Source organism: Geotrypetes seraphini, chromosome 5 (genome assembly GCF_902459505.1).
Source record: "Geotrypetes seraphini chromosome 5, aGeoSer1.1, whole genome shotgun sequence".
NCBI classification, from domain to species: domain Eukaryota; kingdom Metazoa; phylum Chordata; class Amphibia; order Gymnophiona; family Dermophiidae; genus Geotrypetes; species Geotrypetes seraphini.
In genome coordinates, this window is record NC_047088.1 from 245,268,123 (window position 1) to 245,295,916 (window position 27,794).

Genomic DNA, 27,794 nt, shown 5'->3' on the forward strand with positions numbered 1-27,794 from the left:
AGCTGGAAAACTACGCGGATCTTTGGGGTCAGTGTCTATGACTTGCGTAGGCTCCGTGACTGAGGCCTTTCCAGTAATAGCTATATAGTGTATTGTGTATGCACTTTTTCACTAAAGTGGGAAATTGTTGGTCTTTATTAAAATCTTACTATAGCATGTGACAGTCCAAAGGTTATAATGCATGCTTCTTAAGCCTCTCGGGATTAGCCTTAAACTCAGTGCCTGCTTTTGCACGTAGGCATAGTTTGATTGTTGCCCATATAAGGAGTTCTTAAACAAGATAAGGAATAAGAGTAAATGTATGTCAGGTTAATATGTGAGAAGAAGGGAGGGGGGAATACCTCAGCATTTGTCACAAGGTGCTAGCATTTTCCTTGCTAATAGAATGTCGACGTGGCAGGAGGGGAGAGGAAATGAGAAAGGATCCATACTTCCTTCACAAGGCCTCAGATCCAAACCAAAGCTCAGAGTGTTCGGACCCCGCCCTAGTTCAGAACTGCATCCCTTCAAAGGCTACTTGAGATGGAAACGTCCTTGTTTGATTCTTGGTCAGACAAAGGCTTAGTTTACTTACACCAGTGATTCCCAACCCTGTCCTGGAGGAACACCAGGCCAATCGGGTTTTCAGGCTAGCCCTAATGAATATGCATGAGAGAGATTTGCATATGATGGAAGTGATAGGCATGCAAATTTGCTTCATGCATATTTATTAGGGCTAGCCTGAAAACCCAATTGGCCTGGTGTTCCTCCAGGACAGGGTTGGGAACCACTGACTTACACCATATACTTCAGCGGGCCAGATGCATTCCTACCCAACTTTGGTTCAGAAATATGAGCTTAGGCCTAATGATATTTTTCCGTATTTGCAGTTATGACATTATGTACGCACCTTACCATCTGTAACTTTAACTAAGGTTGTTTTTGATTCTTTGAAGGAAGCTTATTGTTTGGAGGCCCAATCTATGATTCCTTTGCGATTCCACCATAAATTTTTGTTGGAAGAGGCCCCTGGTTTTGATTTTGTTTCTTTGAGTGAGCGTTGGTCTGTTGATTTGGGGACCTCTATTTCTGCAGAATTGCTTAAGGGAACTTTGAAGTCTTTTAGGAAATCCTGGGTTTCTATTTCCTTACTTGAATTGCAAATATAAATTGCTTATGCGGGTCTATATTTCACCTGCCAGAGCATATCGTTCTGCTCTTCGTCAGGATTCTTGTTGTCCTAAATGTGGGGGAATGAATGCAACTTTGGGGTATATGTTTTACTTTTGTCCTGCTATTTTGCGCTTTTGGAAGATTCTTCATCATCACATTGCTCAGCTTTGGAACACTCGTTGTTTGCCTCATCCAAAGATGCTCTTCACTACTTCGGCCATGGCTCATCCTGTTCCGAGAGGCCTGCATCCTTTTTTGAAGCGTGTCTTATTGTTTGGGAAAAAAGCTATTTTAGCTCATTGGCTGGATGTTCATCCTCCTACCTTGGCACAATGGAGATCCTTGATGATTTATCAATTGAGGATGGAACGTTGTGACGTTACTGAGATGGACTCTGTGAAGGGAATCAATTACAACTTACTTGGGAGCCATTTTGGACCTCTTTGACAGAGTATGCTCGTAGCAATGTATTGAATATTTGACTGCGTAATTAATTTTAGTATGGTTTGTGACATGTGCTCTTCTGCTGCTCCATGCCTTTAATTATTATTTTTTAAAAAAAATTGTTTTTTTAAATTATTCTTTGGGTGGGGGGGGGGTAGGGGGGGTTTATGGTATCAAAATGTGGTCTCTTGTTATATTCTTTGTCTGGTGGTTTTTGATTGTGCTTTTGACCAATAAAAAGTTTTTGCAATAAGGAGTTCTTAAACAAGATAAGGAATAAGAGTAAATGTGTGTCAGGTTCAGAACTGCATCCCTTCAAAGGCTACTAAAATGGTGCATGGACTTCATCATAAGGTGTATGGGGACAGACTTAGAGATCTCAGTATGTATACTTTAGAGGAAAGGTGGGAGAGGGGATATGATAGAGATGTTTAAATACCTATGTGGTGTAAATGCGCATGAGTCGAGTCTCATTTAAAAGGAAGCTTTGGAATGAGAGGGCATAGTATGAAGTTAAGAGGTGATAGGCTGAGGAGTAATCAATGGAAAAAAAATTTTTTTTTCTTTTATCAATTTTACATTTTAACAAAATCAAACATTTTGTACAGAAAGATTATATGAATACAACGCCTTATAAAGACTAATAAAAGAAAATTAATTTTCAATAACTTCACTCAAATGATCCAAGACTCTACGAGTTACCGTATTTTCGCGGATATAACGCGCACCTGTGTAAAACGCGCACAGGGGTATAGCGCGCAGAAATCACGATGATATGTACCAAAACTTTTCTATACCGCGCTCAGGCATATAACGCGCATGATGCCCGACGCTCCTTTCGCCCGCCCTGACTTTCCGTGCGCTGTCCCGACTCTCCGTTCACCCCCCTGACTTCCGTGCACTGTCCCCCCTTGAAGTCCTGTCCCCCCTTGAAGGTCTGTCCCCATCCTGAAAGCCTGATGCCCCCCCCCGACGTCCGATACATCCCCCCCCCGGCAGCACCACTCGCACCCTCACCCCGAAGGACCGCCGACTCCCCAACAATATCGGGCCAGGAGGGAGCCCAAACCCTCCTGGCCACGGCGACCCCCTAACCCCACCCCGCACTACATTACGGGCAGGAGGGATCCCAGGCCCTCCTGCCCTCGACGCAAACCCCCTCCCCCCAACGACCGCCCCCCCCAAGAACCTCCGCCCGTCCCCCAGCCGACCCGCGACCCTCCTGGCCGACCCCCACGACACCCCCACCCGCCTTCCCCGTACCTTTGTGTAGTTGGGCCAGAAGGGAGCCCAAACCCTCCTGGCCACGGCGACCCCCTAACCCCACCCCGCACTACATTACGGGCAGGAGGGATCCCAGGCCCTCCTGCCCTCGACGCAAACCCCCCTCTCCCCCCCAACGACCGCCCCCCCCCAAGAACCTCCGCCCGTCCCCCAGCCGACCCGCGACCCCCCTGGCCGACCCCCACGACCCCCCCACCCCCCTTCCCCGTACCTTTGGAAGTTGGCCGGACAGACGGGAGCCAAACCCGCCTGTCCGGCAGGCAGCCAACGAAGGAATGAGGCCGGATTGGCCCATCCGTCCTAAAGCTCCGCCTACTGGTGGGGCCTAAGGCGCGTGGGCCAATCAGAATAGGCCCTGGAGCCTTAGGTCCCACCTGGGGGCGCGGCCTGAGGCACATGGGCCAAACCCGACCATGTGTCTCAGGCCGCGCCCCCAGGTGGGACCTAAGGCTCCAGGGCCTATTCTGATTGGCCCACGCGCCTTAGGCCCCACCAGTAGGCGGAGCTTTAGGACGGATGGGCCAATCCGGCCTCATTCCTTCGTTGGCTGCCTGCCGGACAGGCGGGTTTGGCTCCCGTCTGTCCGGCCAACTTCCAAAGGTACGGGGAAGGGGGGTGGGGGGGGTCGTGGGGGTCGGCCAGGGGGGTCGCGGGTCGGCTGGGGGGCGGGCGGAGGTTCGTGGGGGGGGGGCGGTCGTTGGGGGGAGGGGGTTTGCGTCGAGGGCAGGAGGGCCTGGGATCCCTCCTGCCCGTAATGTAGTGCGGGGTGGGGGTAGGGGGTCGCCGTGGCCAGGAGGGTTTGGGCTCCCTCCTGGCCCGATATTGTCGGGAAGTCGGCGGTCCTTCGGGGGGGGGGGGATGTATCGGACGTCGGGGAGTCGGCCGGGCAAGAGGGCTTGGGCTCCCTCTTGCTCCGATCGTGGATGCGGGTGCGGGTGGGAGCGCGTGCGAGCGGTCGTTCGGGGTGGGGGTGCGAGCGGTCCTGCTGGGGGGGTGAATCGGGCGTCGGGCGGGGTGGGAACTATGTTTAAAAACTTTTCTATACCGCGCTCAGGCATATAACGCGCGAGGGGTATGCGCGGTAGGTAAAATCGCGTATAACGCGCGCGTTATATCCGCGAAAATACGGTAATTCAAAGAATAAACTTTAAACAAAATAAGAAAGGAGGTATCTGATGACTGATTCAAGGGGCTTATATTTCTACTTTAGCTAGCCGTTGTTGTTCCTTCCTTTTCCAGGCGTTTCAGTGTCAGGAAAGTTGTAAGTTGAGCCGGTTCAAAAAACACATTTATTATCTCGATACCTTACTACACATTTACAAGGAAAACGTAAGAAGAAAATACCACCTAGCTGAGCAACACCTGGTTTCAATAAAAGAAATTGACGTCTAAGGAAATATATATAATTTTTTTTTCAGAAAGGGTGGTAGATGCATGGAATAGTATCCTGGAAGAGGTGGTGGAGACAGACTGTGTCTGAATTCAAGAAGGCATGGGATCTTTTAGAGAGTGGAAGAGATAATGGTTACTGCGGATGGCCATACTGGATGGGCCATTTGGCCTTTATCTGCCATCGTGTTTCTATGTATTATACCTGATAATGTTTGTTCCTTTAGTCAAAGCAGTTGAATCCAGGGCCCCATCCTTTATGCGACTTTTGTCATTTTTTGTTTTGCCTTTACTCCATGGGAATTGGCCCTATCGGTGACCACATGCGCCCCACAGCTGTGGGTGGAGAGTTCTGGGCTGATAGGCCTGTTCGGTTAATCCTACTGCTTTGTTACAAGGAATACTTAATTGCCAGTGAGCATACCATCATATGTATGACAGAGCTTAGCTTGTGCTCTCTATCTCTGCCTGCTGGTAGATGGACTCAACCCACTTGTCTGGATTCATCTGCTGTGACTAAAGGAATGAACATTATCAGGTATGATACATAATGCTTCTTTTCCATGATGTGCTTGGACAATGCTACAAATTTTTCTCAAAGGAAATCAAAATGATATGTTTTTGAGTTTAGGACTTTTTAAGCAATGTTTAATTTGCTAAATTGCTATAATTTTTTTTAGGTAGATTCCAGATTAAAATCTCTAAATGCAACATTTAGGGTGAAAAATCCTGACAAGTAAGTATACTTCCTACTTGGTTGTTGTTGTTTTTTAAAAGATACTGTTTTATGTTGAAATGTCTGTTTTAATACTTTTCTAAATTTTATGAGGTTTAATAGCATTTATTTCCATTTAAAAAGATACAATGAGCAATTTAAAACAATCTGAGATTTGCCAGTTAAAATATATGTTTACATCCTGGCCATCATTGAATATGGTTGGAGAATCAATTAACTGCATTGTCTGTCTGTCTAGTATGTAAGTTTCCTGGGTATTTGTGAATGAGGGATCCAAGGCCAGTTTTCATTAAGGTAGAAGATAAGTCAGTAGTAAAAATTGCTGGGCCAAAGGAGTAAAAAAAGTGGAGAAAAGCTTTCTGGGTCCATGTCTGAGAGAGAACTTGCATAAAACTAGAATAATATAAAAAGTCTTCCCCAACCAATTAAACACTGATCAGTAACTTAATGCTAGTTCGTCACATTTATATGTACAGGATTGGCATCAGGTCAGTGTCCACATCACCTTTTTTATTAATATGCTTTAATAAAATACATCTAATAAATCTTGGCAAGGAAACTCACTTAGGAAAATTCATTAAGGGTTGCTCACCGATGGTTTTTTGTTTGGCAGTTAATAATTGGATGTCCCGATTCTGACTTGAAAGTTCTTTTGAAAATGCCCTTATACATGTAAAAATGTTTAACCTTAAGTTAAACTAATTAAAATCTTAAAATTCTTTTAAAACCTTTTAAAAATCTTAAAATGCTAAAATTGGATCCAGTGCAATTAACTGCAGTAACAAAAGTAGACTGGGCTCATTATTTCCCTTTGATGTTTGTATCTGTTCTTGGCACAACTGGAAGAAGTATTAAAATATTGAGAATATGGATTCTGTACTTATATGAGGGTATTTGTTTTGTAAACACTTGATTGAAAAAAATGGCAATTTGTTGTTACTGCAAAAATAGAAATTCTTAATTACACTGGATCCTGTTTTTGAAATTTTTAAGGTTTTCAAATAATTTTAACAGATTATAATGGTTTTAACTAGGGTTGTACCGAATATTCTTATTCTATTCAATTTGGCCAAATAGTGATTTAAATTAGCATATGAATAATAATCTGGGGCTCTACTATGCTAATTCCTACTGAAATAAACACTTGGTCCATTTACTAAACTGCACTGAAAAGTTGCCTGTGCTATTTTTAGCTCATGGGTTTCTTGCATGCTGAGCCCATGTTTTAGTATGGCTCTAAAATGGCCACAATTTGCTTTTTCCTCTTAATGGCCCATTAGCATAGGAGCTCTTACCACCACCTTTTGCTGCAGACAATAAGGGCTCTTGCACTAATACTGGGCTAATAGGTCAGTGTGCACCAAAGCCTACATGTTAACAGATAAGTGCAGTGCACACTTATTCTCTGCCCCCTCTAAACACCCCCTCCTCCAACACCAAAAGTAAAATATATTTTTTAGTGTGAGGGAAGCATGTGTTGATTCCAAAACTATTGTAGAATGCCTACAGTAGTACTGTATCTTTTAACCTACAAATACGCAGATGCGAGTACTTACCACAGCTTAGTAAAAGGGCTCCTTAATCTCTGATTTCACATTGCTTCTTTTATTATTTGTTAGAGTAATGCATTTGGGGATTAATAATCGGAAGGAACCGTATATGCTAGGAGGTGAGAAGCTGATATGCACCGATGGGGAGAGGGACCTTGGGGTGATAGTGTCCGAAGATCTAAAGGCGAAAAAACAGTGTGACAAGGCGGTGGCTGCTGCCAGAAGGATGCTGGGCTGTATAAAGAGAGGCGTAGCCAGTAGAAGGAAGAAGGTGTTGATGCCCCTGTACAGGTCATTGGTAAGGCCCCACTTGGAGTATTGTGTTCAGTTTTGGAGACCGTATCTGGCGAAGAACGTAAGAAGACTTGAAGCGGTCCAGAGGAGGACGATGAAAATGATAGGAGGCTTGCGCCAGAAGACGTATGAGGAGAGACTGGAAGCCCTGAATATGTGTACCCTAGAGGAAAGGAAGGACAGGGGAGATATGATTCAGACGTTCAAATACTTGAAGGGTATTAACGTAGAACAAAATCTTTTCCAGAGAAAGGAAAATGGTAAAACCAGAGGACATAATGGTTGAGGGGTGGTAGATTCAAGAGCAATGTTAGGAAATTCTACTTTACGGAGAGGGTGGTGGATGCCTGGAATGCGCTCCCGAGAGAGGTGGTGGAGAGGAAAACGGTGACTGAGTTCAAAGAAGCGTGGGATGAACACAGAGGATCTAGAATCAGAAAATAATATTAAATATTGAACTAAGGCCAGTACTGGGCAGACTTGCACGGTCTGTGTCTGTATATGGCCGTTTGGGGGAGGATGGGCTGGGGAGGGCTTCAATGGCTGGGAGGGTTTAGATGGGATGGAGTAGGTTTTAACGGAGATTTCGGCAGTTGGAACCCAAGCACAGTACTGGGTAGAGCTTTGGATTCTTGCCCAGAAATAGCTAAGAAGAAAAAATTTGAAAAATTTAAATTGAATCAAGTTGGGCAGACTGGATGGACCATTCGAGTCTTTATCTACCGTCATCTACTATGTTACTATGTTTTTATGTGTTATGTTAAATTCAATGCTCATTATTTGTATTTGGTATTCATATTCAACCTATTTTTATTATTCATATTTGACCAAATAGAAAAATATGCTATTCTGTAGAGCTCTAATTCTAACTTAAGGTTAAATTTTTTGCACAAAGTTTTTAAATTAAATAACCTATATGCAAGAGAAACATTCTTTTTTGCATAATTTTACTTTAATGTTATTTTTATTTGACTTAAAAACTTGTAACACACTTAACATAAACATAAAAACTCACTTGTATACCGTAAATACCATTAAGCTCTATGCGGTTCACAAAGAGAATCGTGTAACATCTTTCTGATTCTCAATATATGAATTTTCTCTACAATATTATTTTGCTTCAGTTTGGAAATAGCTCATCTCAATGAAGTCTGTCTTTTTCTGTTTCCCTCTTTTCTGGAATAAGGACGGGGGATTCTCAAAAATTCACATTAAAAAATGATGGGCAACTGTCACAGTAGTCATTGTCTTGATTTTAAAAAAGCAAGTCATTTTCCAAAACACACTCATGCAAATGAGGTTGGCGGAGAGTAGTGAAGGTTCGCTAAATTTGCATGTGCCCATCACTGGTGATAGCAATGGGCATATACACAGAATAAATGCAAAAAAACTAACCCAAATCAAGCCATTGACATCAAGCGACTCTCCCCAATTCCCCCAGCAGCGGAAGAGATGCCCACTCCCTCCTGACACCAAACAATGCCCCTTGACCCCCCCTCAGCAGCAGGAGAGATGCCTACTCTCTCCTGTCGCCAAACAATGCACCTCCCAATACCCAGCAACGGGAGAGATGCCCACTCCCTCCTGCCGCCGCCGTCATAGTGACTCCTCCCCCCCCCGGCAGTGGGAATGATACCCACTCCCTTCTGCTGCTGGCACCCCCTGGCAGTGTGAGAGATGCCCACACCTACTGCCAAGCAACGCATCCCCCTGACACCACCCCCCCCCAGCAGCATGAGAGATGCCCACTCCATCCTGCTACCAAGCAACCTCCATCCCCACGTGCCTCTGATGACTCTCCTCCCCCTTACCTTACTTACGATGGCTGGCCGAAGGGATGCCTACTGCCTCCAACCAGCAGGCCCGCCTCTTCTGAATGGCAGGCCTTCTCCTCTCTGGTGCATCCTGAGATGCACCGGGGAGGAGCCTGAGGCTCTGATTGGTCCCAGGTTGTTAAGGCCTCTCCTATGGGAGGGGCCTTAGGTGTCTGGGCCAATCAGAGCCTCAGGCCCGCCTCTCAGGATGCACCAGGGAGGGAAAGGTGTACAATTTTGAAGAGGCATGCCTCGACATCAAGATCTTCCTCGCCCAGACAACCAGTACCACAAACTCTTCCAGTGCAGATGTCTCTTCCGGTGCAGATGTCGACTCTCTCGGGCACAGATCTGGGCTATGCTCAAACAAAAGTTTTTGAGACTACTGCAGATGCAATCTTCACAGGCTTTAAAGTCATCCATGCCTGCCTCAGCCTAGCCTGAGGATACATCAAGGCATCGATCGAGAACAAGGTCACACACCCCTTCCACATATGTCAGCAGTGGCAGAAGAGTTATTTCCTGGGTCAGAGCATCGACCTCTTCATGCTCCTCTCAACGCACACTCCCCAATTCACCTAGGAGAGAGTATTTTGAGAAGTTAGACTCAGATATATCCAACCTCTCAGATGAGGATCTGCCAGATTTGTCAGCAGAAGAATCTTATGGCATCCCTTCTTATTGTTCTCTGCCTTAGAGGTGAAAGTCTCTACCAAAAAGCATATCTTTTACTGGCTTTGTCAGGCAGATAGGTCATGCTTTACCCATTAAAATAAAAGCAAAGGAAGAACCTCACTCTGAACTTTTTGAGCTTCTCGATTATAAATTTCCTCCAAATGAATGCATAAAAGTACCTTTACTTAGGGTCGTGAGAGATACCCTATTTAAGAACTGGAAGAATCTTCTGTCAGTTGAGGTAGCTCCTAAAAGATTGACACAATGTTTAGAATACAAGTGTCCAGATTTTGAGGGAACACAATTTCAACATCGTTTTCTAGTTGTGGAATCTGGCTTAAAACGTTCATGCAATAGAAGATCTTATGCTCTGCTCCTCCAAGCAAGGAAGCTAGATCTTTAGACTCCTTTGATAAATGTATATTTTGAGCATCCATGTTAACAAATAGAATCTTGTATTATCAATCCTATTCCTCCATTTATTTAAAGTCCTTACTTAAACTACATCCAGCTTTTAAGGAATTCCTCAAGAGAAACTCAAGGAATTTCAACAGTTATCAAAGAACTTGTTCACCTATGAGGAAATTTCTAGCTAGAGGCATATTGGATGCATTCAGTGTTTCTTCTTGTACATCTGCAATGGCAGTTGCAATGCACGGTTTGTCTTGGCTCAGAGTCTCTGATCGTGAAACCTCAGTGCAGGAGTGCATTTCTGTTCTTTGCAAAGGTGATCTGTTTGGAGATAAGATTGAGGAGGTGGCTGATCAAATAAAAAAATATACAGACTTGGTGACAACTTTGTCTAAACCTCAAGCCTCTTTGTTGTCTTATAGAAGGTACTCTGCTCCATTTGTTGGAAGTAGTTTAAGTAAGGACTTTAAATAAATTGAAGAATAGAATTGGTAATCCAAGGTTCTATTTAACATAGATGCTTGAACTCTATTCAAGGTCAAGCTTTTCTACCCAGGCAGGGAGTCAACAATCTCATTCGCCTGTGTCAGGCAATCTCCACCCTCAAGCACACTTCCACACGCCAGATGTTATGCCTTCTTGGTCACGTGGCATCAAAGGTTCATGTAACCCCATTAAATTTCATCTTCACTTCAGGATTTGTGATTGAATACGGTGTGATGGAATACCGTGATCGACTTTTGTTTAATTTTTCTGACATATATTTTCTTTTTTCTTTGCAAAAACTCTTGGGCACAGTGAAAAAACAATATGGCCTGCAGACAGCCAAGTTAACCCATTGGTGAAGCTAGTTGGGGGAGGTGGAATGTTTGTAAAGCAGAAGCACTAAGCCTCAAAAGAAACAGGGTTACCAGATTGGTCTCTAGAAAATGCTACAATAAACAGGCATCTTATTCTTTCCTGTTCTTTTGAAGTTAACCTTCCTTTCTTATGATCTTTTTTCTTTAACAAGCCTATACTCTTTAGATTGCTACAATAATTACCTAGGGGCCTCTCTTCCTGCTTCCCTTTGGTTCACATCATTCCTTCTGTATGTTTTTTATTCTGTGTTTCTCTGCTAATAAGGCACAGCACATAGGGGTCATGAGAAGTGCGAAAAAGCCACCTGTGGTCAAGAAAGATATGCTTAGCAACCTCCTTTGCTGCCCCCTCCTCTGTCCATGATTCAGTACTTACTAAATACAGTAAAAGAGCTAATTTACTCTAAGGAACATGACATAATCCAGATGGGCAAAGAGACATGAAAGACATGAAACAAAAGAATGTTTTTTGCTTGACCCTAGGTTATTCAAACTAATGAATATGCATTTCCTTATTCTGTGCATGTTACAGAACAACCTATAAAGTTTAGGCTGAAAGAAAGGAAGCTTTGTCCTCTGTGGTCAGAGGGTATTACTCTGCCAGGAGTACAAATCCCTGTATGTCTTTGCATCTTTGCTAGTCTTAACCTGGCTTATATAGAAGTGTGTTTGTAAGAATTGTGGCGATATGATTATTGTTCATTCCTATTTTTTTGTATAACTTTTCCTTCTATGAGTGTGTGAGAGTATAAGCTAGCCAGAATAAAGAGAAGTATATGATTGTGCATAGGTTGTAGTGAGTGAGTTCTTTGGTATTGTTTGTGTCTGAGATAAGTGTGTAGCACAAAAGACAGCTCTAAGACCCTTTGTGTCTGCTGGAGTGTGTCTGAGTCCCTAGAGAATGGCATGAGGACAAATATGTCCTCCTGGGATCTCAATATCCCATCTTGGCCCTGTGAGTTCTGTCTCTGTACCTGTCACTGTCCTATTCCTGCAAGCTCTGCTTCACTGTACAAACCTTGAACACTTATGATTTTAAAGTTTTCGAGGCTTGTGCAGATGAGGTCAGAGCTTGCAGGAATGGGGCGGGGATGGAAAGATCCCATAGGGATGGGGAAAATTTGACCCCCTTGTCATTCTCTGAGTCCCTACAGATCCCACAGTGGACTCCATCAACCCAATGGTCCAAAGCCACAGGACCCCCTATCTGCTCTGATACATGTAATCCTGGATCTATGACACTCTCATCAATAGTGGTTGGGCACCACACAGTCTTACTCGGGATCTGCCTTTTCTAGTTTCAGCATCAAAAACACCCAACGACAGATGCTTCTGTGATGGGCTGGTGGAGGGACTCATCTGGACGGTCTATACACTTGAGGAGTGTTTTCTCACCATGAACAAACTTCACACATAAATCTTCTTGAGTTATAGGTGGTAAGGAGTACTCAAGACTTTCCAGAACCATCTAGTTTAAGAGGTAGTACTCATCCATACAGACAACTAGGTTGCCATGTTCTACCTAAATAAACAAGGGGGAACAGGATCTCACACCCTATGTATGGAATCAGTCAACATTTGGACTTGGGCAACTGTTTGTGGAATACTTCTCAGAGCGGTTTACTTAGTGGGAAAGCAGAATATTCTGGCAGACTTCTTCAACTCAACCTCGGGAATGGTATCTCAATACATCTGTCTTACATCCGATCTTCTCTTGTTGGGAAACACTGGACACAGATCTCTTCACTTTCCCTCAGAACACAACCTTCTGCAGTTCTGTTCCAGAATCTTTGCCCCCAACTGCATTACTTTGGACGCCTTCCTGCTTCACTGGGGAACCCATTTTTCTATATGCATGTCCTCCAATCCCTCTTATAGGGAAAACTCTGCTCAAACTTCACAGGAATCAGGCCACAATGATCTTAATAGCCTCTTTCTGGTAAGACCAGGTTTGGTTTCCACTCCTCCTACACATCTCATCCAAAGATCCATGGAAATTGCAACTGTTTCCAACACTACTAACTTAGAACACAGGGGTCCTTCTTCATCCGTGTTGATTAGCATTAACAGTGTGGCTTCTTTCTCTTACCAAATAGATTTTTTTCTGCGTAGTGTCTGCTGTTTATAGAAGCATCTAGAAAGTCTTCCACTTGGCCGTATCGCTTTCAATGAACACAGTGTAGAGAGCCTCATTTACATATTCTTCTGCTCCATCTCCCCTCACTCTGGCTGTGATTGACCTCCCTAGTCTTTCTTTCTACATGAAAAGTTGTAGGAACTTGTCTGTTCTTCTCAGGTTTATTTTCTAACTATTATTTGGATTTTTTATCCAATTGTAAGGCTTTTTTGCTATAGAGGCTCTCGGTTCCCCCGCGACATCTCTGGCTACAAGAAGACACATACTCTCAAGTTAGAAGTCTGTAGCCCACAAGCACCTGCTTTGCTAAATTCCTGTGTGGCCAGCCTGCTTCAACAGTTCAGAGGCTCAGGAGCAAGCATGGATTACAGGACCGGAGGCAATATGGATTCACTAGCGGGTAGGTCTTGTCAGACAAATCGGATCAATTTCTTTGACTGGGTGATCAGAGAATTGGATAGAGGGAGTGCGCTAGATGTGGTGTATTTAGATTTTAGCAAATCCTTTGACAGTGTTCCACACAGATATCTAATAAATAAACGGAGTGACGGGCTGGGTCAGGAACTGGTTGAATGGAAGGCGACAGAGGGTAGTGATCAGTGAAGATCGCTCTGAGGAAAGGGATGTTACCAGTGGTGTGCCTCAAGGTTCTGTTCTTGGGCTTATTCTTTTTAACATTTTTATAAGCGATATTTCTGCAGGGCTGTTGGTTAAGATTTGCCTCTTTGCGGATGATACCAAAATCTGCAATAGAGTAGACACGCCGGATGGTGTGAATAACATGAAGAAAGACCTGGCAAAGCTTGAAGAATAGTCTGAAATTTGGCAGCTAAAATTTAATGCTAAGAAATGCAAGGTCATGCATTTGGGCTGCAAAAACCCGAGGAAATGGTACAATTTAGAGGGTAAAGAACTTAAGTGCATGACAGAAAAGCAAGACGTGAGTGTGATTGTATGTGATTGTTTCTTTATCACCTTCACACCAATCGCATTTGCATCTTATTGAAGTTCACCTATATAACATTATTTATTCACAGCACCAATATTCCTAGGTTATATTGATCTTAATTTTATTTCTCCATATTCACACATAAATTCATACCCATAGGACCCCTGAGGAAGACACTTAGGTCGAAACACGGACCATGTTGGGTCCTCCTCTATGTCTGGATGAACTTCAGTGTGCCAAGTTGTGGATTATCGTTTTAAATAAAGTTGGCATCAGTAACATCAATCTCCACAGCCTCTTTTGTTTTGGTTTTTCTTCTCACATAGTGCACAGTAGCAAAAACTGAGACAGAAACATCAAAGCTCCCTTTTACATTGCTATATTCAGGATTGTGGACCCAAAGCAATAATTCCTACTCTGAATTTTCTCTTGTAGGCAGCAGATTGTGACTAGTGTTTGGGGGAGTGAAGAGTTTTACAGGGCATTGTAGTCTAAATGTTTCTTTTTTGTTGTTGTTGAACCAGAACTATTTGCAAAGAAAGCACAGTGGGTTTTTTGTTTTAATGCTGCCCCTGTACTTAAAATGTATGATATTTTCAGTGCTGTCTTCTCACATATTGCACAATAGCAAAAAATGAGATAGAAACATCAAAGCTCCTCTTTTCATTGCTATATTCAGGATTGTGGACCCACAACAATAATTTTTTGCCTTCAAGACTAAAGGGGAGATTCTATATAGTAGTGTCTAAATTAAGGTGCCATAACAAGGTATCTTAGTGCCAGTTGTGTAAAGGCATTGGGGTGTACCTTACCCATTACAGAAGACAAGGGCAGAGTGGATTTGGCACACTAAAATGTAGGTGTGGCCTTTTATGCCAAGTCGATGGTTGGAGTAGGTTGCTGCACCTGTGTGGCATGCAGCACACGCAACTAACAGTATTCTATAAGTTGTATATGTTGCATGGCAACATGCCCATGGTCCACCCACAAATATGGTCCACTTTCAGTTACATATGATGCAAATTGTGCATCAGTTACAGGCAGTCCCAGGTTAAGAACACGTTACGTTTTTAAAGCTGTTAAGTCGGATTTGTATGTAACTCAGAACTTGTAGATTTTAAGATTCTCGCTGCTTCCCTCTGCTCCCAGCTGACAAAAGGGCCAACTGTCCCTACCAGTGATCCTTCTAAGGTACAGCAAGCACAACCACACACTGTTCTTAATGTGGCCACGCATCATTTCTGAATCTGCTGCAGGAGAAGTGTAGGAGTCTATGTCACTGGAAATACTGCTCAGTGAAATCAATAGCAACATTCCAGAGCTCATATTGTGATGTCATAATGGCTCTTTCCACCAATGCCTAAGAGCCAATCTCAGCAGTGATGTCACAATGGGCTGATTATTCCTATACAGGCAGTCCCTGGGTTAAGAACGAGTTACGTTTTTAAAGCTGTTCTTAAGTCGGATTTGTATGTAACTCAGAACTTGTAGATTTTAAGATTCTCGCTGCTTCCCTCTGCTCCCAGCTGACAAAAGGGCCAACTGTCCCTCCCAGTGTTTCCTCTAAGATACAGCATGCACAACCACACACTGTTCTTAATGTGGCCATGCATCATTCCTGAATCTGCTGCAGAAGTGTAGAAGTCTATGCCACTGGAAATACTGCTCAGTGAAATCAAATGAAACTGCAACCACATTCTTAAGTACGAGTCGTACTTAAGTTGGGTGTCTGTAACTCGGGGACTGCCTGTATATAGAATTGTGCCAAGCACTTATGCAAGTATGAACCAATTAACGACACCGGTCCTGCATGTAAGTGCCACTATTCTATAAATTTTGCATGTGACTGGTGCCTAACTTTAGGCATGCCTTACAGATTGCCTTTCACGTGCTTTTTTGGTGGTTTGTGCACATTTTTAAGCAAGTAAAAGATTGGCTAGTTTGTGGTTTTGCTCTTCTGTGAAATGTTCAAGATGTTTGGTCAACTCTGTTTTGACGTATAGTATTAGTCACACTGGTTTTCACCAGCTGTTGTTTTGCCTGTATCTTTCAGATTCTGAAAGCTTGTGTTAATGCTGGTTAATTATGCACTTACTGTTTCTTGCTCCCAGGAGATTCACCCAACTAAAACATTATAGTGATGAGTTGCAGTCTGCCATATCACACCTTCTGCGAGTTAGAGCTGTGAGTATTTCCCATGTGGTTTCAGACAGACATTGTTGTACTTTTATTCTGTTATTAAGTCTCTATCCTCAAACTGTATTCTCTATTGTCATGTACCATCCTGGAAATGTCCAGTTCTCTTCTTATGTAATCCGCTTTGAACCGCAAGGTACAAGCGGAATAAAAATCACTAATGTAATGTAATGTAAAGCAGTGTTTCTTAATTCATGAATAACTAGTTTCAAACAATATTGTTTCTTTAGGTAAAATTCACATATTCCATTTTTTTTCTTTTATTTTGGAACAGTTTCACATTATTGAATTATTAGATATTTCCTGCAGCTAACATTATAAGGGGTTTTTACAGTTTTCCATTTATACATATTTTTCTAGTCCTCAAAATAAGAGTCTCAAAATGCCAAACTATATAATTCTACAAATATCTACTTCACTATTCTGCAGCCCTGTGTATGTAAATAATTATCTATCAAGTAGCTGACTTGCCATATGGTTAACTGAGTTACAAAACATTTTGTATAATTTTGTGTGGTTGGCATAGCAACAAGCTCATTAAATGGGGCTTTTATGAAATTATCTCCTTAAATATGGTTTAAAGTAGTATGTTGCTGAATTATGCTACTTTGTGACTTCAAACTTTTATTGTGACAGCCTGATGAAAATACTTGAGATCATGAATTTTGAAATTATTTCAAGGGCCAGTTCTCCTTTTACAACAGATTTTTGTTGCTTTATAATCTCAGGCCTCAAAATGCTATTAATACTCCTGGCAAAAATTTTGAAAATACTGTGCACAATATTTCAAAATCCTGCAAAGTTTTTGTAATGTTTTGCATAGAATTCTCCTATCCTTAGGCCTGAAATTCCTTCCTGCCTTTTCCTTTCTCAGATTCCAGCCTCCTCAGTTCCCTCTCTCACTCCAATTGCAGTTCTGTCTCCCTCTAAATCCCACCCCTCTCTCACTTGCACCCTAAATCCCCTCCTTGGCCCCCATAGTCTGGCATCTCTCTCTGTATTGGCTAAGAATCTCTTCCTCCTTTCCCTTCTCCTGGTCTTGGTCACTCTCTCTTCCTCTCTACCATCCCCCCACTTCCACTTGCTGGTCTAGCATCCATGTCCCCTCACTCCACCCTCCGCCTCTTGCTTGCATCCTGAATACCTTCCCTACTCCCCATGGTCTGGCATCTTTCTCTCTCTCTTTCTACAATCAAGCATCTCTTCCTTTTCACCCCCCTTTTTGGCCTGGGTTTCCTTCTCACCCCCTCTCCCCTCTACTTATGGGTCCAACATACATGTTCTCTCCCCTCTCCTCCTTCCCTTGCAGGTCTAGCGTTCATGTCCCCTCCTCTCCCCCTACTTGCAGTCCAGCATCTATGTCTCCTCCTTCCCCCCCACTTGTAGTCCAGCATCCATATCCCCCCCTCCTCCCCCCCCAAATTATGATCTAGCACCAATGCTGGAAACAAGCTGCTTGTGGCCGGCCCTGCAAAGCATATAAACTGTGTAGACACAAAACTAGGATAATGGCAGGCTCTCTTATTCTCCCTCCCTTCCCCCTACCCCCCTCGCCTCACCTCTCCCATCCTGTTACCTCCTTAAAAAAATAAATATACTCCATTTTCATAGCTTAAAAATGCAAAGTGTTCAAAACAAAGCTGCATGCCCTTGCTGACAAACGTTGAGTATATGAGAAACGTTGTTGCTTATAAGTGGGAGATGTTGCATGTGCCTCATTGGTATAGGGGTGTGGAATATTACAAAGCAAGCCATATCATCCTCTTATATTTTAGGATCAGGTGGAGTTTGTATTGGGGCGGCAGTTTTCGAGATGGCATCTGCAAGAGATGGTGTGGATGCAAGGGTCTAAATAATGAGCATTCCAGGTCCCAAGAGGTGTAATCCAAGGTACCCAAAAATCAGTCCCTAAGATGCCAAAGTCCACACTCCAAGTTATAAAGATATAAATTTGGAACACCTCATCTCCCCCTTTTCATTCTCTGTTGCCCTATCCTGCCCTCCCCCCCAACGATCCCTTTTCCAATTTTAAATTCTCCCCCATATACACACTGATCCTCCGAAAGCCTGAAGTTATAATGCCGTTGTACAGGGCCATGGTGAGACCTCATCTGGAGTACTGTGTGCAATTCTGGAGGCCACATTACAGTAAAGATGTGCGCAGAATTGAATCGGTTCAGCGAACGGCCATCAGGATGATCTCGGGGCTCAAGGGTCTCTCGTACGAAGAGAGACTGAACAAATTGCAGCTCTACACTCTCGAGGAACGTAGGGAGAGGGGAGACATGATCGAAACATTTAAGTACCTCACGGGACGTGTCGAAGTGGAAGATGATATTTTCTTTCTCAAGGGACCCTCGGCCACAAGAGGGCACCCGCTCAAACTCAGGGGCGGAAAATTTCATGGCGACATCAGAAAGTATTTCTTCACAGAAAGAGTGGTTGATCATTGGAACAAGCTTCCAGTGCAGGTGATCGAGGCAGTCAGTGTGCCAGACTTTAAGAATAAATGGGATACCCATGTGGGATCCCTACGAGGGTCAAGATAAGGAAATTGGGTCATTAGGGCATAGACAGGGGGTGGGTAAGCAGAGTGGGCAGACTTGATGGGCTGTAGCCCTTTTCTGCTGTCATCTTCTATGTTTCTATGTTAACCTATTCTCTCATTCCCAAGACCATGGTGGCCTTGCTGAATCATACTCTTCCCTCCCTTTGTTGAAAATACTTGTAGGTTAAAGGAGGAAAAAAAGAGTGTTTTCCCTTTGAATCCTTTACCTTCTTCCTACCATCTTTCTCGGCCTTTATTTTTTACTCTTTACTCATTCCTCCGTCTTCAAGTCAGTTCAGGTCCTCTTTCTTCTAGAGGTCTGCACGGGAACGGGGATCGCGGGAATTCCGCGGGGATCCCCTTAAGGTCAACGAGACTCCCACGGTCCACAGGACTCCCGCGGGGACCCCTCCCAGGCCAACAGGACTCCCGCGGGTACCCCTCCAAGGCCAATGGGACTCCCATGAGGATAGAACTGGGATCTCCCATTCTGAGGTCTACCTAATTTTCAACATACCACAGTGCGGCGCTGCGGTGGGAATAGCCATTCTGAACAGTGAGCTCAGCACGAAGGCGCTCAGTGTGCCTACGTGCTGAACTGACTGCATTATTGCTGATTGGTCGGGCAGTGGCACGTGCAAGGCTAGAATAGGAAATCAGCATGTATGAAGTCCACCCTCCCCACCCATGCATTTACATAACATCCGCCCTCAACCCAGCTGTGGCCAATTGGAAACAAAGACACGCAACAGGGATCCACCTCCCCTACCTCTGCTTCCTCCCCTTTTGGAGGAATGCTGAGAAAGTTGAATCGGGGCTTTCCAGTGTGCAGGGAGTACGTGAGGTGGGCCGGGAGAGGAAATTCTGTTATTCTTAGAATGCCTTCATTTTCAGCGTTTACAGATTTCCCTTTCGTGCAATAAGGTATCAAGTTAACCTGCGAGGCTGGTGCAGTCAGATTGCAGAGATCTTTATTCGCCTTATGTGTATAATTGGGTGGGGGGAGGGGGCAAATCCTATGTCCGACACACTTCGAGCTTCTTGCATTTCTCAGAGTTATCCTTTGTGCAGTTGTGAGGCACTCACATGCACATTGCGCAAACAAAAGTATGTCTTCACAGTGTAGAAATTATTTCAGAGGGCTAAGGCAGGGGGAAGAGGAGAACTGGATGGAAGAAGGGTCGATGGACAGCTGAGAATGGCATGCATGGTGATGGTGTAAAGAGAGACAGACTGCAGGAAAGGAATCCCCTGTTAGAATCTCTCATTTAACTTTTATTTTTTTATGACAGCAAAGAGCGATAGCAAAGAAAAGCTGGCCAGAAGCCCTTGATAAGACATTAGTAGCACACTGCATACTTATGGAGAGAGATAGATAAATGAATGATGGAGTGGAGGGAGTGATGGTATGATAGACAGATTCAGGCTTCTTAGTCAACTTCTTTAAGATCTTAAACAATATGGCCAAATAGTGTCAGACAGGTTAAAGAGTAGCCTAATAGTGCAGAGGCCTGAGATCCAAGGGAACTAGGCTTGATTCCCACTGTATCTCCTTGTGATTCTGGGAAAGTCACTTAACTCTCCACTGTCCCAAATACAAATAAGTACTAAGGGGACAGGTAACTTTTATGGGGGGACGGCGGAGATGGGCGGGGACAGTGGGAATTCCTCATGGGGACGGGAAGAATTCCTCATGGGGATGGGCAGGGACGGGTGGGGATGGAGGAGATTCTGACGGGGACGGGTGGGATTCTGGCAGGGACGGGTGGGGACAGTGGGAATTCCGCGTGGGCATGGGCGGGGACGGGGAGAATTCCTCATGGGGACGGGTGGGGATGGAGGAGATTCTGGCGGGGACGGGTGGGATTCTGGCGGGGACGGGTGGGATTTCTGTCCCCGCTCTACTTTCTTCCCTCTTCAAAAAGTTTTAACCACCTGCCTATCAAAGCCACACTGAGTGAGCTGGGAGGAGACATTCAGCAGCATTACCCAGTTATTATCCTTTCTGACTGCCTTGGCACTGTCAAGGCATAGCTGCGATGGTTCCACAAGTTATGCAGACACTAGCAATAATATTCAGTGCTGGTACCTGTATAGTTAATTGGTCAAGTAAGATGGCTTAAATAGCAATCTTGCCTGAATTAGCTGAGTGGGTATAGCACTGAATATTAGCCATGCCTACATAGCTTTGAGTATCGCCACTCATCCAGATATGCAGTGCTGATGCCTGGAAATGACATGGCATTGAATATATAGATCTAATTTGGCCAGCAGCAGTAGCATTCTTTAAAAAATGAATATCTGCCAGTTCCTTTTCTGCTTCATTTCTTCCCATTTCCCATTATCACTCTTATATTCTGCTTTTCAATCCTATCCATCTTCCATAGTAACAAGGCAGAAAAAATGTGTTAACAGAGTATTTTATCTCCATTACATGATATAGAGTCTGATATTGTAGAAGCTTTTAAAAGAAGACTAACTATTTTTAAATCCCTGTTCTAGAGAGTGGCAGATCGTTTGTATGGTGTGTACAAAGTGCATGGGAATTATGGAAGAGTATTCAGGTAAGTAACTGCAGAAAAACTAGATTTGTTTTATTTTACGAATAAAATGCATGGAAATATCATAGGGAATTAATTCTGGTTCAGGAAATCAAACATTGCCTAATACACTTTTTCACTTCATCCCTTTGTACAGACTTTTAACACCAGCCTTAGAGGAGATGTAGATTTTTAACTTCCTTTTCCTTATCATCCTACCCACCAGACCAGTCCAAACACTTGGGTCTGTAATGTCCTGCCAGCAGGTGGAGACTGAAAACTACTGAGCTGTGATGTCATCACTTAAGAACTCTCTGCAATCCCTTGGCCAGCAGGTGGTAGGTTTTCTGTCCAACCTCTGGTCGTCTGGTAGGACTTTATTTCTATTTCTTTGGTCAATCATTAAAAAAAATAAATCCAGATTTTAAGGGTATAACACCTGGGGTCCCAGGTCCCTCTTCCCCCCTCCCAACTCTTTTTTTTTTTTTTTTTAAAGGTGTGAGGTTTTTTCTTGTGCCGTGAATCTTTCGCTTGGAAGAAAACTTTGAGTGCTCAAACTTAATTGTTGCTCTACAAACAGTTTGGCTAGTTTGGCTATGTCAGTGCTTCTTTGGCCTTTATTTCTTCATTTTGGTTTACCTGGAAAAAAAAAGGCTTCTCTGAAAGGGTTTTGTTTTTTGATTCCATTGATCTTTGTGGTCAGACTAGCCATCTTGTTTTTTTTACTGTGGTAGCTCTGCAGGATAAGAACAAATGCTTAGCAATTCATTTAGCAATACAGGAAGAAGATGAGACAGGTGCTTGCAGTGTAACCATCAAAGTTCATGATCTCCCAGCCCAGTTGTTAGAGGCAGACTTAGATATTGTTGCTATCACAGAGACATGGTTCAGTGATTATGCAAACATACCAGACTATATTCTTGTTAGGAAGGATAGAGAGGGTCAAAAAGGTGGAGGAATAGCTTTGTATGTGAGAAATAATATTAAAATTATTGTTTATTTGAGAAGGATTTTAAGTAGCTAGTTTTCTGTTTAGTGTTCAGAGGAATGTATTTAATTGTAAATCACTTAGAAATCATTTATAAGCATTTTATCAAATTTTAAATAAAACTTGGAAACTATGTATTAATTTGTAAACCACTTAGAATTTTAGATTGTGCGGTATATAAGATTGTTGCCTACATTGCTTTCTTTACTACTGTCACATCTTGTCTTTTGCTGGGGTGACCACTGGAAGAGACCTGCTTCCTTAAGTTTCCCCCAACCTTCTAGTTTAAATGCTTAGAAATATATTGTCTGCATTTCTCACCAAGGATTATTTTTCCTGTCATAGTGGGATGCAGCCCATTGTTACAATCAACCAACTATTCATTCTACCATCTGAAAACACAGGCAATCTACTTAGCTGACCTGAAGTTCTGTCAGCTACTTAAAAAAAAGCAGTAAGAATTCTCTCTGACAATGCAAAAGAAGTAGCCTGTGTTATAAAAATATAGAAACACGTCAACAAACAAGGAAGAACAAGAAGTCTGCAAGTGGCAGAAGAGATACAAATGCTGATGCATTGGACAGAGGAGAATCTGGATGACATCTTGATGGCACAGCTAAGACTCAAATTACCTTAGCAAGAATTCCACAAATCCAGGAGAATGGAATCTAGCAGAGGATGGTTTCTTGGAAGTGGTATGCCATTGGGGTTATCTAATCATGGTCCTAAAGGCAATAAACTAGAATTTGAAGGTTCTAGACTTTTTCAGCCTGAGAAAGGATTGGAGGAATAGATACTTTAATTCTACTATGGCCATGGTTGGGTCTTTGGTATATATTCCCACTGTGATCACTATAGGCAGAGCCATTCAAAGCATAGAGAAAAATTGGGGTTTCTTTAGTGTCCCTCCAGACTGGCACAGAGCAGATGGGTTTACACTCCTCTGCCAGCAGGTGGAGACTAAGAAATAATGACTTTTGGCAGTAGTACAAGTGGACTGTGCAGTCCCATGTACAATCAATCTATTCTCAGTCTCCAGCAGGTGGGGGTGGTAAGCCTGTGCAGTCTTTCCTTTGGTTAGTTAGGGCCTGTTGGATATGGTTAGTAACCCTTCTCTTGTCCCTTTTGCCATCCGGACAGAGCTTGGGGGGACCCTCTCGGGGTTGCCACACTCAAAAGGGTTGAGTCCCTTTCCCCAATTTTCCCCACCTCCCCCAATTTTAATTCCTAGAGGAGCCTCAACTGTATGCCTGGCCACCCTTTAGGCACAGACTACAGTTTAGAGAGCCAGTGGGGTCTGCTCTATTAATCTTTGCAGCTGTGGACTGTGAGATTGAAAAAAAAAGAAGCCCAAAACAGACAAAAACATACCACAGACAAGTGAAAATAAGAATCTGAGGCAGCCATGTTTAACTGGCTTTTTTGTGCATAGGTCTCCTGCTCATGTGATATGAGAACTTTTAAAAAGCAGAAGAGTGCTTTATGTGCGTGCTGAGCGGTGGATGTGGTCGGCGTGTGCGCGAAGTGTTCTGGCCGCTTCGAGAGAGAACAGGTGTTGGCTTTGGGTGTCGGCGTGCAGAGTTCCCCTTTGTTTCGTGCACCACTTGTCAGCGGGGAGCGCTGGCAGTCAGGGAGATGCGGCTTTGATTGCCAAGGGTGCTGGGGATTCCCTTGTTGCGGCAGTGGCTGATGCCTGCGGCTCTAATTTTGCGGCGGGGTCTAGTCAAGCCTCATTGCCGCCTCTGCATTTGGGAGACAGTTTTTCAGCGGGCCTTCCTTCAGTTTTGATGGGAAGTACCACCATTTTCCCCATGGCCTTAGGCAACCTTTCTCCTGTTTTAGAAAGACAGGGACAGGTCCTATCTGTTTCTTCTGCACCAGCAGGGAGTTCTGTGGTGCTGCTTGGGGGTTTCTGCCCTGATTTTGTTTTAATCATGTACAAGGCTTATTAACAAGTGACTGAGGGTCCTGCTTTATCTCTGGGGGTCTCAGAGTCTTTTGGGGGTCTTTGCCTTCCATGGCCACCCACGTTCAGTCTCCTGCGGCTTCTGCCTCCATCCAGTGTTCCCAACCATCGTTCAAGCGGCTACGAGTGTCTTGGGATAAGAACTTTTATGGCTGATCTGGTTTCGCCGGATGAGGACTTGGATCATGGGGTGGACCCCCAAGATCCTGTAGGGTGGTCAGATGTTGTGGATGGAGGGTTTTTGGACACGCTGGTTGGCAAGAATGCGTCGTTTGTGCATATTTTTCATCGGGAAGAGCTGCAGGAGCTTATTATCCAGATGTCTTTGGTTTTGCATTTTGAAGAGGAAGCTGAAGTCCCTCCTCGAGTTGTGGACAGGGAGGTCTGTTCAGCATCTCTCTCTTTCCCTATGCATCAGGATATTCAGGATGTGGTGCATGCACAGTGTAAGACACCGGACGCGCCTTTTCACTTGGCATGGTCCATGGCCAGACTTTATCCAATTCCTGATGGGGATCGGGATATCTTTAAGTCTCCTGTAGTTGATGCGGTAGTCTCGGCTATTGCATGTCGACACACCATGCCAGTTTAGGGCGATTCGGCCCTTAGAGACCCTCATGACTGTAAGATGGAGGCTCTCCTTAAGCAGAATTTTGATGTGGCTGCCTTGGCTGTCCAGATGGCGATATGTGGTGGACTGGTGGCCGATCTGAAAGGTGTTAACAGGGCACTCCGGGTTCCATTTTTTCATATGGAAACCCAGAAATCCGTAATTCTGGTGGTTCAGCCTAGGGAATTTCTGACTTCTCTCGATCTGACGGAGGCCTACCTGCATGTTCCCATTCGGGCCTCCCATCAGCACTTCCTTTACTTTGCGATTTTGGGAAAGCAGTATCAGTTTTGTGCGCTTCCTTTTGTATTGGCCATGGCTCCACAGAGCTTCACCAAGATTTTTGTGGCGGCGGTGGCCTTGCGCAAGGAGGGCATTCTGGTTCATCCCTATCTGGACGACTGGCTGATTCGGATGAAATTGTTTCAGGAGAGCTCCTGGGTCACGACTCGAGTTGTGGAGTTTCTGCAGTCACTGGTATGGGTGGTCAACCTGCCCAAAATCTGGTTGACTCCATCTCAGCGCTTGAAATATCTCGGAGTTCTCTTCAAAACCGGTTTGGGGAGAGTCTTCCTTCCTGAGGCCTGGGTGTTGAAATTGCAGTTGCAGATTCGCTCCCTCATGGATTGTTGCTGCCCTTGGGTGCAGGATTTTCTGCAGGTCCTGGGGTCGATGGTGGCCTCCCTGGAGGTAATCAGGTGGTCTCGGGCTCACGCGCACCCTCTTCAGTATGCGCTTTTTCAGTGGTGGTTGCCACAGATTCACGATCTGAACTTGCCAGTCCCTCTTCAGGGGTTGGTTTGTTGCAACTTGTGCTGGTGGCTACAGTCTTCCAATCTGGTTCAGGGAGTGAGTCTACATCAGTCCTAGTGGAAAGTGCTTCTCACGGATGCCAGTTTCCTTTCTGCCTCGGTTACTCTCCTTACAGGCTTGAAGATGTTCCAGCCAGTTGCCAGATCCTGTGGGGAGTTTCTGACCCCCCCCCCCCCACACCTTGTTACATCACTGATTTACCTGCTATATCTCTGACATATTTCCAGTTATACCCAACCTCGCTCGGCCCACTAATGTAATTGATATTTATCTCAATGTACTTGACAATACTTCCTGTAACATCGCTGTATATGTACAGTCTCTTGCTCTGTAAACCGCTCTGAACTGCTTGTGGTATTGCGGTATACAAAATAAAGTTGTTATTATTATTACCTAAGGCCTTTCTTGGGGGTGCACACAGCAGGTTAGTTCTACATTGTTCTTCAATGTTTTTCTGAGTTGTCTTTGTGCCTGTTTATTACTTGTTAATATTTTGCAGAGCAAACCAGGTCATGAATTACTTATGTTGATGGGGATTCTTCCCTATACTATCTTGTCATGGGAGTGTTCAGGCATGTTGTTGGCTTTTGGACTTAACTGGATATGTTTACTAGCTCTCAGGCTAAGGGGATGGAGCATGTGCTCAGAAAAGTTGTGGATTTCTGCAACTCCAAAAGAACCATCTCTACTCTGCAATGCAATCTAACACCACAAGAACCACCTCAACTTTCTGTATCAAACTTATCTACTCTCTAATTCCTCTGGAAATGGCCAGATTTCTCCTTGTGTAATCTGCCTTGAACCGCAAGGTAATGTTGGAATAGAAATCACTAAATGTAATGTAGTTTATGGAATCCTCCAGGGACTAACAGAAAGAAGATTATTGAAGGTACTAGTCTTTAAGCCCGTTACATTTACGGGTGATAGAATAGATGTCTGTCTGTGTTTCTTTATCTCTCTCTCCTTGGCCGCTGTCTGTATCCTTCTGTCTCCCCCTTCCCCCCGGGAGACGCGGCAGAGGAAATCAGCAGAGAAGGGCGTGAAGCAGCGTGTTTATAGTGCTGCCTACGCCGCTGGAGCCGGGAGGTGACGGAGAGGGCAGGGGGTGCTAGCGGCCGGCAGCCACCGCTCCGCAGGTGGAGAGCAGGGAAGGACGCGCATGCCACTTGTCTTGGCCTCGTGTGAGGCCAGACCGTAAGCCGCGCATGCGCACTTCCTATGTGTGCTACAACTCACGGAAAACGGACACACGCATAGGAAGTGCGCATGCGCGGCTTACCGTTTTATTATATTAGATAAACCTAATGTTCCATTTCATTCCGACTTTTATTCCACCAAAGCCCTTACAAGTTCATTGCGGATAACAATGTATTTTTATTACTGGGAACAAACCCAGTTAAACATAATGCAATGACAAATATTCAAATAGAACATTAACAATAGAAGATGATAAATTTCAAGATAAATTTTTTTAAACAAGAATGTCTTTAAAAGTTTTCAAAAAACAGTATATTGACATACTGATCTTATTAAAATAGGGAGGTAATTCCAAATTAAAGGAGCCTGATAAAAGAAGGATGTCTTCCATTGAACAAATGATCTAATTGTGTTTGTTGAGGGAAATTGAAGATAGAATTGTTTCTGTACAATATGACCAGGTCTGTCTGCTAGTAATGAAATCAGTTCCTTTAAATAATATGGCACCTGGCCATATAGAATATTAAAAATCATAATAGAAAGCTTAAAATCCTTGCATTTTATAGAAGGGTTTGGAGGATTTTTGAGAACTGATGTCAAGATAAAGTGTGTTTCCTCTGCATTCTTTTGTTCCAGATTTTTGGGATTTCCTGGAAGATGGTTTAGCATTCTGTTTTAGAGTTCTAGTGAAGGGAAAGAATTTAGCTTTACACCCGGTTATGATACATATTTTTCCATGGGGTTAAACTTTTCAATGTCACATCATTGGTTGTTTTTCCCTGGGATTTAAACTTGGTCTTGTCTATCTTAGGTCAGCCTCCTTTTGAATTCTGAATTCTGCAACCTTTAAAGATTTTAAGACAGTTCAGTGTTCTACCCTCAGTAAGTACTACAGTGGTACAATCACAGGCATCTGGATTGTCTGGTGGGATAATAAGGAAGGGTAAATTTTCTTACCTGCTATTTTCTTTCCTCCAGACCATTCCAGAGCCCACCCATGGTTTTTAGCATTAGTTTGTTTTCTTTTTCATGAAGCATAAAGATTTTGATTTTGACTAGTTTGTTTTTCCTGTTAGGATAAAGCCCTCCAGAATAAAGATCTTTTCTTAGTGGTTTTCTGTTAAGCTCTTCATTAGTTCCTAGGGATTTTTTGTTCCTTTTAATTGCCATTGATCTTATGCTTTGTTATACTAAATACCGATTGGCCAGGGAGCTGCAGAGAGTTCTTAAGTGATGACATC

General features: G+C 43.8%; 1 protein-coding gene across 7 annotated transcripts in view; it reads left to right on the forward strand.

The window, feature by feature from the left end:
* The window catches only part of SNX4 (sorting nexin 4), a 167,484-nt gene that overhangs the window by 76,808 nt on the left and 62,882 nt on the right, over positions 1–27,794 (forward strand). For all 7 annotated transcript variants that reach the window (XM_033946750.1, XM_033946749.1, XM_033946751.1 and 4 more), the window contains 3 exons: positions 4,950–5,005; positions 15,807–15,879; positions 20,942–21,003. In XM_033946750.1, the coding sequence (XP_033802641.1) occupies positions 4,950–5,005; positions 15,807–15,879; positions 20,942–21,003 (191 nt within the window). The remainder of the gene's footprint in view (positions 1–4,949; positions 5,006–15,806; positions 15,880–20,941; positions 21,004–27,794) is intronic.